Below are 18,960 nucleotides of genomic sequence, written 5' to 3' on the forward strand. Positions count from 1 at the left end.
TAAACCCAAGTAGCAGCAAATTCACCAGGAACATAACACCCAAGTTTTAAGGGTTTAGAGAGATCCACTAAAACCTGCCCACGAAATTTAGGTTCATCAGGAAGCCCATCCCCGTCATATTCAAGAGTTTCAACCAACCCTACAAGATCTAAAGCTTTAACAGCCAATTCCGGATCAAGAAACCCTAGAGGAAGGCCATAAACACGAATCCACAAGCGAGTCATATCAAAATTAACATTAGCAGGCATAGTGTATCTATTACACCTACAAACATTGCAAATTCTACCATCCAAAACGAAAGTGTGTTGCTTAAGTAAAGCTTGTACGTCCTAACAACCAGTACGATGGACAACAATATTACCTCGAGGGAGCCATTAAGTGTCTACCATTTGTTGAACAAGCGCACGAGATGGAGGATTGGGCCAAAAGAATCGCCCAATAACCCCTTTGTTCCAATTTATATTAGTAATATAATGCTCCAAAGGTTGATTTAAATACACCCCCATTTGATACACGGTCCAATGATTGATCCTAGCCATTAATAAAAGCAACAAATGACAGAAAGGGTTAAAGGTGATAGTAGAGTGAATTTAATGGAGAAAAGTACAGTAGAAACTTTGTGAAGTTGGAGTGAAAACAGGTAGAGGAACGAATAAATGGTAAAAACCAAATATAATAAATCCTCAAGATCGGAAAGAAGACACTAATCTGAAGTGCATGTACACCACGTGTAGCACAATGAAGAAAGAAAGTTTGATTAGGCTAGGAAGGTGGGGTAGCTCGAGAACACAACCTTGAGCAATAAGTAAAGCCTCTGAGTAAAATAAATGCAATTAAACACCCAAAAAAGAAATGATTGGGTAGTAAAAAGGCAACTTAGAAATTGTGGATCACAAAACCAATAGGAAAGGAACAAGCTTGGTAGTTAAAAAGGAAGATTGAAGTTAAAAACCTCAAGAACAAGTATGAAACCCTACAAACCTAGGCACCGACTCAAATTTTTTGAGAGAAAATAAGATCTGCTAGCTTAGTAATTGTGGTTTTACCTATTATTTTATGTGACCAAAAAAAACTTTAAAATTAGGAACAAATTAAACATATATGTAGTTTTTTAAGAACAAAGTAAACCTATCTTGTGGTTAAAAGAAAAAACTTTAAAATTAGGAAAATTTGCGAAGAACTACCATATAAATGACGAGTTTTGAGAACAACTACCATTTAAAACTTTTTTTTGAAAAAACTACCACAAATCATAAAAAGTTTGAGTAGCACTACCTTATCAAGTTTTCCGACTAGAATCTCTGGCTGTGGGGCCCTAATCTCTTCATTTCAATCGATTCAGGACGAGAGAAGAAGCAAATTTTTTTGGCAAACTCAATTGAAGATAATTTATATCTAATTTGCCGTGTAATTGACACAATTTCTCAATTGAATCTTCAAATTAGGGTTAAAGGTAAAAAAAATTAATATTGTGGGGTTTTTGTAATAGGGGGATTTGAGGCAATTGTTTTGTATTATCCAATCTAGGGTTTATTACTCATTTTTGTTATGTATTTTCAGCAATTAATTGACTTCAACCATGAAGAGATTAGGGTTTTAATTTTTTTAACATAAGCAACAAGGGGGAAACGAAGATTAGCAATTATAAATAAAGGAGAGAAAAATAACTTTAGGAGGGAAATATTAATTGGTGGGCCCCACAGCCGGAGATTCTAGCCGGAAAACTTGATAAGGTAGTGCTACTAAATCTTTTTATGTTTTTGTGGTAGTTTTTATAAAAAAAAAAGTTTTAAATGGTAGTTGTTTTCAAAACTTGTCATTTAAATGGTAGTTCTTCGCAAAATTTCCTTAAAATTACTATGCATTTTTTAGTTACATATTTTAAATACACATAACCTATATGAATTGTGAATGATATTGTTGTTAAAATATATACATATAGGTTGACAATTAAAATTTTAGAATTTATGAACATGAATAACTCATTTAAATGCAACTTTATTACCAAGTATCCTAAGATGTGTCATTGGTGTGCCACATGATTTGTCAAACCATAATGGCACGTGTCAAGATTGGCAATACATGGCAGGATTACAATCCTTGCCATTGAGTTTATATTTATATTGATAATCTCGTGTGTTTAAAATATATTTTATTACTAAAGAAATTTTTTTGTTTGATGCCATCCAGGAAAAGGAGGCTTAAATAAAGGAGGTGGAGGGGCTAAAATTAAAAAGAGAAAAGGAAAAAGTTGAATTGAAAAGGAGAGGTGAAGATGAAGTGTGTATGGAAGATGAAGTATAAGTTTAATAAAAGACTTAAAATATTAATAAATGCAAGAAAACATGTGGCACTTGGGTTAGAGAATAAGATTGAGAAGTGTAATGAGATGGGAACATGTGTAGTTTCTGGTTAGAAGTTTTAAATACTTATAGATATAGATATATTTGATTTTTAAATCTGATTTTGACAAACTACTAATACATAACATTATATTACAACGATTTAGAGAATTCCATTAAGAACATGTATGGAGTTGTAGTTGATTTTATAAAGATACATATTATGTTGGTTACAAGGTACAATATTGTAATATCTATAGATACTAATGTGAAACTAATGTGAAAAATCTGACAAGTACATGTTTTGAGTTTTAGTTGTACTTACTACCCTTCGTAATAATTATCTTTGATATTTGATTAGTAACATGAATATAATATACGTATCCTAAACTACTAACAAAAACATTATAATTGTATCCTAAACTATCATACCTTACCACGTCATGGTTAAAACACTATTGATGTTCGAGACAATTCCCTTAATAGGTTTTATAATTTATCTAAACGACAAAAAACTAGATCATTCAACGCATACCTTATTGGAAACCTACATTACGTCATAATTTAAATAAAATTTGTTACGTACATGGTTACTTTAAAGTTTATTTCAAATTTCATTACGAATGAACAATTTCAAATGTGTTAAATTTTCTGATTATATAAAGCCCATATATGTACATCTCAAATTATATGATTAAGCCAAAAGTATTTAATGATTAAATGTATAATTCATTACTTAAAATAAATACTACAATAAATAATTTAAAATTCAATAAAAAAAATACATCTTTGTGTACAAATGAGTTACTATTCACATGTTACATTAATAAAAATACAACTTATAAATACATATACGTGAAATAACATATCTAAATAATAATGATAATACTAAATATCCACAGATAATACTAATATTGTATCATAAACAATACAAATAATGAACCATAGTAATCCATACATAAATCAACTTATTTTTTTCCATCATCACTATCGGAATTTGATTCATCATCAATACATGGATCGAAATTATTTGGTCTTTGAATATATGGTGGAATACACCAAGGATCACCCATAGAATGCCTCCAATGGGGTATGGCCCTTCCACATTCCCTGCAAACTACCATACACTTTGCAAGATCCTTGTGGCATAATTTGAACCATATATGGTGTATAATAGATTCATCCCATACGAAAAGTGCTAATCCATTTTCATCATTTGGTAGGATATCATGCCTGTCACATAATTGAAAGAATAAACCTTTTGGCTTCGGTGATGCACCAATCGAAACCAACTTCCTCATTATTTTGATCCTCCTTTGACAACAACATTTTACCATCTTTTTTGCGTTTCCCTATAAATGTAACAATAATAATGTACAACGTTTTCATATAGTTAGTTGTTAGACATGAAATTTAAAAAACAAAATAAACCAAACTTGAAATGTAAAATATGACAATATATGACATCACCTTCTCGAGTTTGTTTCGCTTATGAACCTTTGAATCAAACATTTGTAATGAGTCTGCTTCTATAAGTAGCCTCTTTCCTTTGTCTTTGTTATTCTCATCCGATTTAGATTTTTTGCGCTCATGATCAGGACCCTCCATTCTTATTGACCAATCCTCAAAATTGTGAAAAAAAATGTTTATGTAATGCTACAACTGTATGGTACTACGTATATATATAGATACATTGAGACGGTTGACTATTATGTAGATAGGTACCGGTAGGCTATTACGTAAATAGGTACCGATTGGTGAACAATTCACGTATGTTATTAGATACATAATATTCTAGTAACCTTAACGTTTTAATTGATATTCGCACTTCATACTATTGTAATTTATAAATTAATTTAAAATTAACTATATATATTTTATTTTTTAAAAAAAAAAAATCCTCCAGTCCCATTTATTTACTTACAAAAAGCTATATATATTTTTTTGGTTTGTTGCACATGAAGTGTAGCATCCGTTTTTAGAAAATGTTGCAGATAATATGAAACAAATCTAGTAATAATAATAATAATAATAATAATAATAATAATAATAATAACAACAATAACAATAACAATAACAATAACAATAACAATAATATTGCATTGCTGAAACGGGTTCAGATATTCTCGACAACGCAAGACATTGGGGCATGTGTTGCTGCTCATATCTTCACTAGGATAGGATTTGATATAGCTACAGGAGTGGGGGCCCAGATTGTATCTCGGCTACCCACTAAAATTTTTGTATGTTGTATGACTTTGTCTGTTTTTTAGATTAATAATAATAATAATAATAATAATAATAATAATGATGATGATGATGATGAAAGCTGCTCTGCTGTGCTGCCCCATGCTCTGCTCTACCCAGAATTTTAAAAGAATAGAGCCTTAATATTGTATAGATAAAGACAATGGTTACATGTTAAATTGAGCGAAAATACAAATGGTGCAAAAAAAAAATTAAATAAATAAATAAATATTACATAGTGCGAGCTCTTGGGTGCATACTTCTCATGTTGCATCCAGTCAAAATAAACAACATATATGTTCTCCGATTTTGAGTTATATACTCTATACTCTTCAATTTGGACTATATGTTGTTATAATTTATATTCTTTTAAATACAACTCATGTTCTTTTCATTTTTGAATAATAAAAAAAAATAAATTTGTGTGTTTTGGTTATGAACTATATTTGTTTTAGATATAATTTTGATGGGAAGATGGATGATATATGTTCTTTGTACTAAAAAGTTTAAATACATATTTTTTGTTGCTTTTCGGATTCATGTTCATTCATTTTGACTCATATGTTTATTAAGGATTTGTGTTCTTTTGTTTTAGTCTTAATTAATTTTTTTTTTTTAAATTTAGTCTTTATGTTCATTATATGCACAAATCAATAATTGGTAATACAAAGTAAATATACATTTTTTTAAAATAATTTAGCAAATATTATACTACGTATTTACTAAAAAAGTTGACAATGAAAACTCACGTATTAAAAAATAAATTACAGTTGTTTTACTTGTATAAAATAACCTAAGATATAGGTATAACATATTATATCATATGCATTATTATTTTGCTTTATTCTGTATTGCTGTTACATGCGAGCTTTCGTTGTACTTTACATTTCAAGTCAAACTTGTTACACAAATTCCCTCTATATATATCTGCACAAACATAGAAATTCTTCATCCCAAACATTAATATCATTATAATTATGAATTATTACTTTAAACCAACATTAATTTTAGCCCTTTGGGCTACTACTTTTGTCATACTTTCTCTTCCAACTCCCTCAGTACAACAACAATCTTCTTCATTTGAACAATCTTCATCAAATCGAACAAGTTCATCTTCATCATTTGATCAAAATGGCTCATCATTTGAACAATGGTCGTCCAATCGAAGTACTTCTTCATCATTCAATCAAACTACAACGTTTCAAAAATTATCACCAGGAGGTGTAAGGCTTCAGAATGCGTTCACTGCTCTGCAAGCATGGAAGAAAACTTTCACCTCTGACCCTTTCGGGTTTACCTCGAATTGGGTAGGCAACAATGTGTGCAGCTACCAAGGTGTATTCTGTGCACCAGCACCCGACAATGGTAATGTTATGACTGTTGCAGGAATTGATCTTAACCACGCCGCAATCTCAGGTTCATTACCTGATAGACTCGACCTTTTACCTGACCTCGCGCTCCTTCACCTCAGCTCAAACAAATTTTCCGGTAATATCCCCTCCTTCCTTTCGCGGTGCAAGCTTCTCTTTGAGCTTGACTTAAGTAACAACTTGTTCCGTGGCCCTTTTCCTTCTGTTTTCCTAAATCTTCCATCTCTCAAATTCCTCGACATTCGTTACAATCAGTTCGAGGGTGTAATCCCTCCTCAACTCTTCAACTTAAAACTCGACGCTCTTTTCTTGAACAACAACCAATTCTCCTCACCCCTTCCTAGTACAATCGGAAACTCCCCTGTTTCCGTGCTCGTTGTAGCTAACAACAACCTTAAAGGGTGTTTCCCATCAGAAATTTCCAAAATGGGAAGAACCCTCGAAGAAGTTATTCTCATGAACATAGGGCTAAAAGGTTGTTTACCTATAAGTATTGGGGGGTTGAACCAAGCAACCGTTTTCGACGTAAGCTCTAACGATCTAACAGGCACATTACCTGAAAGTATGGGAAGGATGCAGAGCTTAGAGCAGCTTAATGTTGCTAATAATAAATTTTATGGGGAAATTCCAACCAGCATTTGTGATTTGCCTAAGTTGGAAAACTTCACTTATGCTAATAATTACATTACTAAAGAACCGATTCAGTGTTTAATGATTTTGGATAAAAATGATGAGAATAATTGTCTAGATTTTTGGTTGTCACAAAAATCTTCTACAGAGTGTAAGGCCTTCCTATCCCACCCTCCAAGTTGCAAATGTGTAGGAAGTCCACCACCGCGGCCACCACCTCTGCCGCGACCATCACCACCTACAAAATACAATGCTCCACAAGTGCCGGTGCCTCCACGGCGAGCACCCCCACCTACGTCAAAAAATTATGCTCCATATGTACCCGTACCTCCTCGACGACCACCACCACCACCTCCACCTGCGCCTAAATATACTCCTCCACATGTGTGATCACTAAATTTTGTACATGTGTGGTCCTGCAACCTAGCTTCAGCATGGTTGATGCGAAAATTTCGGTTTTAATCATCATTTGTTCTCAAATTTGTATTGTTTTGTTATGGAACAAAAATGTGTTGAATTAAATTGACCTTGATCAAATAGAATATTAGTGAGTAAATGTAATAAAATGAAAGTCAATGTGCCAATATTAATGTTATTTTTTAGCAATACTACTTTGGGCCATGTAATTGTATTATTTTCATGTGTTGTTAAATTTAATAAATTTGACTATATAACCTCAGATGTTATTTTATAGAACACCATTTTGGATCATCTGAGGAATATTTCATTTCTTGCTTATTTAATTATTTAGAATCTGAGTTTCAGATCTTTTCATCTATATATAACTAGAACTCCTTATCATATTTAATTCGAGGCATGCATTAAAATATATATGGATGTCCAACAAGATTATTTATAAGTTAATAATGTTGTTATTCTATGATTGGATTTTTGCTGTTACTAATGAAACTGATAGTGCCTTAGTATATATTTTCATGAGAGCATTTTGATAAAAGTAAATAGAATGTGTCTTGCTATTTGATGCAAATTATGTTACTTTGCTTCTACTAAATACATATCAAACACAACTAGGAATTTATCTTTGTAAATGTATTACTCCATTACAACTCCATAGTACAGGCCCAATGATACACCCTTACAGTCTAAATGTAATACTTCGATAATTATCACGTAATTAAGTCCGTCTAATACAGGCTTGTGCAGCACAACACACATAAATTAGGCTGTTCATTATCCCCTTTATTCATACACTGAACAATATTAGTATGTAAAATCAGGGGTAGAAACACAAAAGTCATACAGGGAGTTTCAATTGCTACAACACTCAATCATAAACTAGGAATTAAAAGTTGTTCAGAATCTAATACAATTAGATCAGAATGTTTCCTGACTCTAATCCTAAAAATTGCAGGGGATCCCAACAAAAAAGGACTGATACTGCAACGTAGAGTGAGCAGCGACTCTAGGAGCTCGAGGCAAATGCTCAACCAAGCTGAACAAGATATATTTCACAAGACTGCCTCAGTTTTTCGTAGCTGTAGGTCTCAAGCAGCCACAGAAACGGGGTTTCTTTTGTTTTTTATTCTTGCGCACGCGACTGTAAAAAAACTCCCTCAACACAACTGATGCACTGCTTCTGGAGCCATTCTCTTTGCCTTTGCTCTTCTTTTCATCCTTCAGCCTCTGCAGCACGTACTGCATTCTCTGCATCTCTACCTCCAATTTCCCAATATTTTCTGCCTCCTTCCGTACTTGCTCCGAGACTCTCTTTTGCCATGTACTCTCGGCCTCATCTGATATTCTCTCACCCCTCACCTCTGTAGTGACTGAGCGCTCCTCGATGCACCTAATCAACTCAGCATTGACATCCATTAAGTGGACGACAGAATTCTCCACATCTTGTAATTGCCCCCTGAAAGTGTCGTAATCAGCATCTTCCCCTTTCTTCCTTCTCTTCTTTGGCTCCATTGTTTTCTTTAATTCTTGGACAGAAACCTGTAAGCCTGTCAACTTCTGTGCATCAGAAGAAAGTCTCTCCAAAACCTTTTTCTTCGTTCCTTTTCTAGTCGACTGAGCACCTCTATTTGACAATTCTAGCCTATCAACTCCTAATTCTTTCTCAAATTGTGATTCCGGAGTTGGATTCAAATTAGATTGGTTCACAATTTCATCTTCTATGGTATCAGTTCCTTGTTCGAGCACTTCACCGATCACTTGATCATGGCAGCTGTCTTCTTCTGCAGCTTCCCATAGCCCAAGCATCTGATCATCAGATCCAGCACTGCCTCTCTTACTGACGCTCTGGAATGAACGGCCTGATGCTTGGTCAAGAGGTATATCCTTCATCTCTTCCCCACTTCTGATTTCACAAGTTTCCGATATGGATACCCGGCTACTGCGCCGATGCTCCTCCTGGTAGTGAGAGTTAATTCTTGATTTTAGTTCTTTAATCTCTATAAATGCAGCTTCAAGTCTGACATTGTTATTTGATTGTTCCTGCATGGCAACCATTTCCTTTTCTTTTTGCAATATGTCTTCTATCACCTTGATTCTGTCCTGCAGTTTCCGCAGCTCAAAATAGCTACTTGAAGATGCTGAACTTTCTTCTGTCTGGTCCAAAATTCGCTGTATACAAGAATACAAATTAATGCAATTTCGACATGCATATTTTAATGTTCAAGGAATTACTTGATTACATGACACTAATGTATGAATATCATTCATAGTATTGTACACTCATCGTCCTAAATAACAACCAATTACAGATTACTGCAAATCCCAAATGAATAGGCCACCCACTTCAAAGGATTTAATGTACTACTTCCGTTTTCTAATGTTTCTAACATTCACTGTTTGCTGATTAAGGCAAAGGAGAGAGTGTAAAAAATTGGGTAGTGTAGAGAAAAAAAAAATATATTGGATAAAGTCGGAGAATGGAAAAGGTGAGTGGGTGTAAGAGAGTGAGTGAAAAGGTGTAAATATTATGAGGTAAGAGGGGAAATGTAGTAAAAGAGATTTGTCAAAATGTAATAAAGTAGATATGTTAAGAACATCATGAAATGGAAAAAAATGAAACATATTCAAAACACTATGAAACTGAGGTAGTATATTTTTATTTGTGTCTTTTCTATTGACTTCACTCTATTACCTATCAATTGTCCCATATATAAACTAGACAGGTTACATAGACAAAAATAATTTGTAGTGTCAAATAATAAATTTCATGAAAGTTTGATAGTTTGTAAACAAAATATCACAGGAATTGTATGAAAAAGAGTTTCCAAAAATGAGATGATAAATAAAGATGTTTATAAGTCAAAGACCAAAGATTTTGGTCAAAAAAGAATAATAGCAGAATTGAAAATTGTAATAGTTTTTGAACAAAAGAAGCCTATTTGTAGTTAGCTTGTGTCTACTGTCAGTACAATCAATGTTAGAATATTAGGCAGATATTACATCAGTATCAATGTACTTGTTCATCAATCCAGCAATTTGCAACATGCATTCTATTCCTACACAGCTAACATAAACAATTAAATAAAAAACAAAAAAAAATAAAAAAAATTGTAATTTGATAAACCTTAATTTTATAACCTCAAACACTATACTAGTTACCTATTTGGTAAACCTTAATTTTATTAATATTCCTTTACGACAAAACGCCAATCATAAGCTACAAGAGAGCCCATTAAGCAGTTATGCAACAAAACTTGATTAAAGAATGCTATAAGAAATTAAAGATTATTAGGACCATAAGCAATTGTTAATATAAGATATAGAGAAAACATAAGATAAGTGAAGGAATAATAAGATCAATACCTGTGTTTCTGCAGTGGTATGTAACTTGGACTGCATGAGTGGATTTTTCTCAAGCAACGCAACGCTATCCTTAAGAGAGGCTATAAGTGGTAGGCATGTAGTAAGCTGGGATCTGAGTGCCTCGGCTTCACTTTCCAGTGAGTTAACTCTTCGTTTCATAGTCTCAACCTCCAAGCTTCTTTGATTGCTTACATCTTCAAGGCACACACATAAGCTGCTCAGATCATGAACCTTGTTCTCAAACAGAACTTCGCGTACAGAAGAAATCTGGAGATCAAAATAGAAGGAATCTGCCTCAGCCTCCCAGAGTTCAAATTCATTACTCCTTTCATGCAGCTCTGAGGCCAAGATCACTTCTCTTATCTTATATTCTTCTATCTCTTCATGTAGCTTGCCTACTTCAGACTCCAAGTTTCCATTAGCATCATGAAGAGAAACAATTTCCTTCTCCTGATATTTGTTATCTTTGGAGAGTTCAACCATCTGTTGCTGTAAAACTGTCCTTGTAACTTCTAAATTTTCACAATCCTTTTCAAGATACTGAACAGTACAGCACAATTCTGCATTTACATCATCTGCTGCTTGAAGCTTTAACTCGAATTCTGAAAGTTCTCTATCTTTTTGGTTTACCAACTCCCTCTCATCAGAAATTTCACGTCTCAACTGATCATTACGAGCACTGAGTTCAAGTTGCATATCCTCCAACTCCTTCATCGATGCTTTCAGGGCCACATTCTCCATTTCCTTAACTAACAGATTTTCCTCCAATTTTATGGATTTACTTTCAAGATCCTTGAAAGCTTTTCCCAGGGAATTCATCTCTTCGAAAACTTCCTCCAACTCCCAAGATTTCTCAATACCATAGCTCTTCAAGATCATAGACTGATATTTGAAAGCTAGGGCCTCAACAATGATGTAACTACTTTCCTCTTCTAAGATGTTCTTTTCCATCTTAATGTGCGATAACTCCTCCTGCAAACACCTGTTTTCGTCGAAAACAGACAGATTTTCCTCCTCGAGTGAAACATATGCACCTTGTAGTTGTGTTTGCTTCACATGTAAGTCCTCCACCTTAGCGTTCAAGGCTTCTTCCCGTTTCTCTCTCTCATCTAATTCCATACTCAGCTGCCTGCTCCTCTCCAGAAGTTGACGTTTCTCGTCTTCAACCATCACAAGTTTTTGAGCCAATGTTTGAGACTCCTGCTCAAGAACGATCTTCCTGGATGAAAGTTCTGCACATTCAATATTCAGCTGCCCAAGTATTGTTGTCAGAATGGATTTCTCAAACAAAATCTTCTGATTCTCATCCTTGCTGTCTGACAAGGAGTGTTTGATGTTTCTAATACTGGCAAGTATACATGGAACGAAATTTTGCTCGGCTTCAATTTCACTGCCATATTTGATCTCAAGTGCTTTCAGAACTTGATTGATTCCTGTCCTCAGCGCTCCGATTTTGTCCAACAAGAACTCAGCTTCCACTTCTTGAATCATGTTCTCACTCTCTAGTTCCGTAATCAGCTTCTCAGAAGCTTTATTAGCTTCAATATGTCTCTGGCACTCAATCAGAAGCGAGTAGTTTTTGTCTTCCATATCTTGAATAAATTTCTGCAAGATGAAAATCTCAACCTGAGCATTGACAGCTTTCTCTAGCTCCTCCTCAAATTCCTTCTTCCTATACTTGTTTTCTTCTTGCAGATCATGGATGCGCCCCTCCAGTCCTGATAACCTTGATTCACTTGTCAGCACAAGACTTGCACGTTCTTGCTTTTCAAAATCAAGTGAAATCCTTAATTCATCTACTTGACTAAGCGTCGATTTTTTCTCCTCTTCAAGATCCATGTATTTGTCTTCTAAGTTTGTGAATCTTATTTCCAACTTCTCCAGCTTCTGCTCCACGATCTCCAGCCGAGAAACCAGGCCACTTCTCTCATCCAGAAGATTAGATTTTTCACTAGAGAGTAGCTGGCAAAAATCCTCCAAGCCCTTTGATTTAGCTCGTAAACCTTCCAGTTCAGCATTCGCACTTGAGAAGGAATTATGCAACAAGGTGTTTTTCTCCAAGAGATTCTGCATAGTTGTAGTGATTGATTGTAACTGGGAAAGAAGGGCAGATTTTTCAGCAACCATGGATGACTTATCATCATTAAGGTCATGGCAAGATTCCTGCAGAGCCTGCGCCTTCTCCTTGGATCTTTGCAGCTCAGCATTTACCTCCAACAATAAGGATTCCAAATCTGCATTTTTTTTAAGAAGCTCTTCCATGTCTTGCAACTTTTTTACAAGAGCTTCTCTATCATTCATATCCTTTATAGACAAATCCTTAAGCCTCGAATTCTCATCTTGCAAGTCCTTGACTGATGAAGCAAAGCATTCTGGATTCAGACCAACAGACTGCACTTGTAACATGAGAGTTTGATATCTCTTGTACAAGCCCTCGATTTCTTCTTTTAAATTGTGAACCTGAAACTGAAGAGCATCACTTTGATCAGCTTGATGTTTAACCTCGGCTTCAAGTTTTTCTTTGACTTCCTTTAGTCTCAACATCTCATCATGTAGACTGTTTTGTGAGATAGAGGAGGAAGAATTCAAATCATTCAGGGTTTGGTTTTCATCCTTCAGTCGTCGAACCTCTTCTTCGAGATCCTGTTTGCATATCTCAAGGTCATTCATCATTTGGAGCCCATTTTTGAGTTCCGATGTAAGAGCATTCTGCTTCTCTTGGGATTGAGCGTGTAGATCCTGAAGACTATGTAGAGTAGCTTCTACTTGAACAAATCGAGAGTGTTCCTCTTGTAAGTTGGTCTTCAATTTTTCCAATTCAGTCTCCTTTTCTGAAAGTATCTGGTCAGCTGCTGCTATTTTCATCACTAACTTTTGTGCCTCTGACTGTAGAGTTTCATTCATTTTGTCCAACAGATCACACTTATCCTCAGCACCCCTCAGTTTAGCAGTATTCAGCAACATCTGGGAATTAAGCCGAATATTATCTGCCTGAGCTTCACTCAACTCAAGCTGTAGCTTAGAGATAGTCTCCAAGCTCTGTTTGTAACGAAGAGCAACTTCATCTCTCTCTCCAATCACTCTGCCAACTTCCTTCTTCAAGGACTTTACTTCACTCTCAGCCTTTTCTGACTGCACACTGAGTAGTTTCAAGCTCTCCAATACTTCTGCAAGTCTTTTCTCTAGAGCAGCTATTTTTTCTAGACACTCTTTGTACTGAAGCTCAGCAGCTTCTTTCTCAGCTTGTAATGTTGCAAGCTCTTGCTTTAAATTTTGACATACATGTTCTGCTTCAGCAGCCCGCTCAGTCAAACCCTTTGAATCGTCCCAAGCTTGAGAAAGTGAACTTTCAACAGCAGTTAGATTTTCTGAAACTTGTCTGTATTGCAGAAGACTTGAATCTCGTTCAGCTTCCATTTTTGTAAGGGCTTCTCTCAATGCTTGAATCTCGACCTTAGCTTCAGACACTATCCCATCAATTTCTCCAGAACTTTTTTGGGCATGATTAAGATCTTTTTCCAAACTAGATATGTTATCCAGAATCTGCTGGTACTGAAGGAATATAGAATCTCTTTCAGCTTCAAGCTCAGCAATGGTCTGCCTCAAGCTTTCCAGTTCACTTTCAGCTCTACTTGCTCGCTCAGATTCATTAAGGACCTGGCTTTTCAACTTCTGATTCTCCTTAGTTAACTGAGATAAAATGCCACCTGAACTCCTCTCTTTCATTCCACTTTCATGCCAATTTTGGCCAGCTTCAGGCCTACTATCAGCAGTACTTGACTCTTCTGGCCCAACTTCAGCTGAACGGAACATATCATTAAGCTGTTTCAGACCTTTCCTGCTGGTTCCACTGCCTTGTGAACTGGAAGCTGAGTGCCCCTGAAAATTATCGGAATCAAATGTAGTCCGAATTGGATGTGTTTCAGAAGTCTCTGACTCAGAACTCGAGGCTGCATCATCAGCTAGTGCAAATGGTAATTGGTCAGGAAAAGCTTGTGCCATTGTTCGATGGGCATGGCGGAGCTCTCCAGTGGCATGGTTATATCTTTCAGCCAATGCACGATAAGCTCTGTAGAATTCTTCAACCAGTTTCATAAGCTCAGGTCGCTTTTTATAGTACATCTCAGCCCTCCTAGCAAATGAATCAGCATCCTCTTCTATGAGCTTAATCATTGCTTTTACTTTGGAATCCATATCTGCCAAAAAAAAAAGGAACGTGACTTAGACAAATGATTGGTGATAAAAGTAACTACCAAACCTTTATGATCCATCCGTTAATGCAACAAATCAGCATAGAAACAAGAATATTCATGGACTACACATTTTAAATCAAAATTACGTAGATATTATGCAAGTCTACATGAGTTTACAAGATATTGCTTGCTTCATTTTCTACAGGAATATAAGATAGCTGCATATCTCACAATACTAACTACCTCCGTTTCTGAATGATTTTAACACTTCTCTTTTCGGTCTGTATCTAAAAGTTCTTAACATTAGCATTTTGTTACTTTTGACAAATACATTTTACCCTCTTACCACCCCCCCCCTACCCCACAATATCTACACCTTTTCAATTTCTTTTAATTTATCTATCTTTTCCTTATACCAACTTAATTACACTCTCTCTTACTTTACCACCTCTTTTTCACCACATCAACACTTTCTCTCCTATTATGTTAATATTTGCACAAACTAGTATATGTTACTTGTAATATCTAAGATTAATGGAGGATACGTAGTATTTCATTTGATTCAAAATAATTATTATATTTGACTAGCATGATTGACAATGCACAACTTTGCCCATGATATCATGAATAAATACATTAAAACTAATTCAGAAACATTTTACTACAGTAGATAACAATTACTAAAGTATGTGGTTAAGGACCTTAAGGTCGGGATAAATAAATATATTGCAAAACTAAAAGTGCAGCTATTATTTCAAAATAAAGGAAGCACTTTTCATCAGAATTACCAATATTGATAACAACATATGCTCATACACTTACATCATTTAGATATAATGTAAAATTAGTTACCAAAGCTTCTGAAATGCCAGTTCTACAAAACTAAGAGACTTTCACAACTAAGATAGTAAGATTTCACATTTCACGAATCACAAGCCTTGAAGATTTTGACATTACCAGTGAACCACATGATTTTGAATTGAGGTTCAAATACAGTTTTTAAATAAAAAATCTCAATGCTTTTCAAATCAAACATGATAGAAGGCATCGCAACCAGACCACAACAAGAGCAGCACATCAAAACAAAAGAGACACAATAACAGACTCGACGAATCAACAAGCATATCAAAAGTTAATACGACATACTTTACTTTTGATTAACTTCAAGCTAGAAAAATGTACAAACAATCAAATGCAGAAAACAAAAAAAAACAATGTCAAAAAAAAAATCATATTTGAGCATTCTTGAAGAGAATAGGTACCTTTAAGATTTTCCTGAAGCCATTTAGAGTTCTTGGGGCTAACATGGCTATCCCACCACCACGAATATAACCGCCTCGACTCTGATGGCAATAAGGTCCCCATGACTGCTGCCAGAAGCAGCCAAGCGGCGGGTTTCGACCTTGCTAGCGGCTGGTCTCCACACCAGTAATGAAGGTTTTCCCAGGCCAGAATACCAGGAAACAATTAACCCTTACACTCCCAAAGCAAATTACACCACTTCCAACTTCCAAACCATACTTTTCAACCTACAATGTGAAAAGTAAACTAATTAACTTGCTATAAATCCAATTCACAGATTAAGAAATTTCTTCCTCTGTTACTCGGAATGTTCATTTTATCTCACGTACCCGTATCAGATACTCAACACTCGTACATAGCCAAATTACTTAGACCCTTCACTTTTTTTTCCCAAAATCATGAAAAATTTTAGCAGAATAGCTTACATGCCACATGGGTACTTGATTCCGAGCAACATAGATTTCAAATATTGATTAAACATCAACCCATAAAATTGATATCCAATTAGGATCTTCAAAATCAACCCAAAAAAAAAAAAAAAGAAATCCAAAAAATTTGCAAAACTATCACCAACCCATTAATCTAAATCATAACAAAAATACATTTATACAATCATCATGAATCAACCACAAAAAACACCCAAAAAAATGAAATAATGAATGTATACAATAAAGTTTTTGAATGAGCATAAAAATAAAAACTTACCAAACATTAATTAAACACAACCAACTCCTAAAACTTGTGGATTAGCAGCAAAAAAAGGGTACTAAAACCCAGCTGCATTTCAAAACCATTCATCCCATTTACATGCCTTTTTCTCTCTCTAGTTTCTCTCTCTAAGTCTAGGTTTGTTTCTCTCTCTCCAATGAGAGTGAGTTGAAGTTTTAAGTCCAATGATGCACTGGTAAGTGTCAGAGATGGAGGAGAGAGAAAGAGAAGGTAACGTACATTATAACTAAAAAAAGTTAAATTAATTGTCGGCATTTAAAAAAAAAAAAAAAAAGTTGAAGGGTAGGAGAAATTATTGCACATGTGATTAAGTCAGAAATCGGAATTTACTGAATATAGGTGTATAAACATATACCAAATCGTGTATGTCCTACTGTACCATTTTAAGACAATGGCTAAATGTTTAAAATTAATAAAGCCGTATAGGTAGAGGTCACTATTGGGTCGGTTGACTAGGACCATTCGAGTAATCCTAATTTATTTACCTATCTCGTAGGGTTGCATGTGGATTAAATAAGTTTAAATTAAATAAAATTGAAATAAAAATAAGTTAAGATTAGTCAAATAAGTAAAAATGAGGTGAACTAAAAGTGCATTCGACTCGTTTTTAAAGTTGATACTACTTGATCCAAATTAAGAAAAAATCTCTGTCAATAATTGATTTTGTCATTAATTATGAAAAAATCTCTAATTATAATTGTTTTTGTCATTAATGACAGTAATAGGTGTTAATATTTTAGGATGAAGTATCTGCGAATAATTAATTTCAGGGTAATGATATACTACGTATGTAGCCCTAAGGGCTATATATAAGCATTAAATATACTTTCTAAATTGGAATTAAGTTGAGATTTCATGATAAAATCACGCACAGTTCGATATAATTAATGTTAATTTAACCTAAATATTTCCTTATTTAGCTTCTTATACATAGGCTTAAGAGATATGTTTATCATTTTCCTTAAATTAGGGCATGTTCTCTTTAGCTCCAATCAATCCAGTTCAATTCAGTTTAGTTCAGCTCCAATCAGTCCATTCCAGTTCCTAATTTTCTTCTATCATAAAATATTCAGTTCATTTCAATTCAGCTCCAATCAGTTCATTTCAGTAAATCAGAACAGGTCATTAATCATTGATGCCAATAACTAGTGTGTAGTGATACCTTTAGACCTCATATTTGTGTAGGCATTGTACTAACATAAGATCTAAAAGTAACATTAGTCCTGTTATTATCATTATTTTTTTAGTATTCGACCCGGTTCACCCTTGATTCGGACTCGGGGCTCGGTTGTGAGTGGTTAAGTTTCAATTCCCTCTCAGAACTTGTTCTCTTCAGCTTAATTTCAGTTCAATTCAGCTTCAATCAGTTCAGTTCAGTTTTTAATTTTCTTCTCTCATAAACAATTTATTTCAGTACAGTTCAGTTTAGCTCCAATCAATTCAGCTCAACTCAGTTCAGTAACTAAGAATAGGACCTCAATTGTTATTATAGGAAATCGAACAGGTGATCCTTTTTATCAAGTGCAACCCCAATCACCACTGCATCAATAGCCAATTGGTTTTGTTATTGTCATCAATGACAACAAAAATAATGACTTAAGATATTTCTTCAAATTGTTATTGTTGCTTGAATGTCTCATCCACCAACCAAATTTAAATAGACCTACATTAATCTAACTTTATTTACTACATACTTGTTAAATATATAAACATATTATTGTTATTTGAAACATAAAAAAATAGACAATTTTGTAACATATTATCGGTCAACTTAATTAATTATAAACACATGTGGAGTATAATAACGTGTAAAATGACACCAAACTAATCTTCTCAAAATATTTTTACATCTAGATATCGTTTTTGGTCGAAACCCTTGAAGTATAATGTTACATCATACATGATACATTACTTAATCCGTCTCAACATAATTGTCACAATTCACCTTTTTGATAAATTTGAAACATTAATAATTAGGAAATGAATGTGAAAATACTCAATTTTGTCTGAGATAACTATAAAAATGTGTTTCCGTAAGAATTTATGGTAAATATTCATAATTATCTCATCAATCGTTAGCAAGCTAGTATATTTGTCGTGTATGTAACCTTGCTCCTATGAAAAGAACAGGATAAGTAGTTTTTTATTTTGATGTCTCTTTTGTCCTTTCCAAAACAGTACGGTACACCGCTTGATGTGATGATTCAGTGATCTACAAAACATTAGTTAATCATAGAATGACTAATCTAACCTTGCTTTCTTGAAGATGTTTCTGTTTGGGTTTGGCAAATGCAAATACTTTATATTAAGGCAAAAGCATACTTGTATTATTTACCATTTCTTGCTCCTTATTTAATGGGGTCAGCA

General features: G+C 34.3%; 1 protein-coding gene and 1 pseudogene across 1 annotated transcript; one reads left to right on the forward strand and one right to left on the reverse strand.

Annotated features, from left to right (window-relative positions):
- The first annotated feature begins 2,609 nt into the window (after positions 1-2,609).
- On the forward strand, positions 2,610-6,979 carry LOC145580995 (leucine-rich repeat extensin-like protein 6 pseudogene; annotated as a pseudogene).
- Positions 6,980-7,607: 628 nt separating this feature from the next.
- Positions 7,608-16,817, reverse strand: LOC145583053 (protein NETWORKED 1A-like). The gene is made up of 4 exons (XM_081640169.1): positions 16,570-16,817; positions 15,825-16,091; positions 10,370-14,565; positions 7,608-9,175 (listed from the first exon to the last, which is right to left on the reverse strand). Exons 2-4 carry the CDS (start codon positions 15,925-15,927, stop codon positions 8,072-8,074), a joined length of 5,403 nt encoding a protein of 1,800 aa, XP_081496295.1. The 5' UTR covers positions 15,928-16,091; positions 16,570-16,817; the 3' UTR covers positions 7,608-8,071.
- Between the last annotated feature and the right edge of the window lie 2,143 nt (positions 16,818-18,960).

This window comes from Chenopodium album, chromosome 15 (assembly GCF_948465745.1).
Source record: "Chenopodium album chromosome 15, dcCheAlbu1.1, whole genome shotgun sequence".
NCBI classification, from domain to species: Eukaryota; Viridiplantae; Streptophyta; class Magnoliopsida; order Caryophyllales; family Amaranthaceae; genus Chenopodium; species Chenopodium album.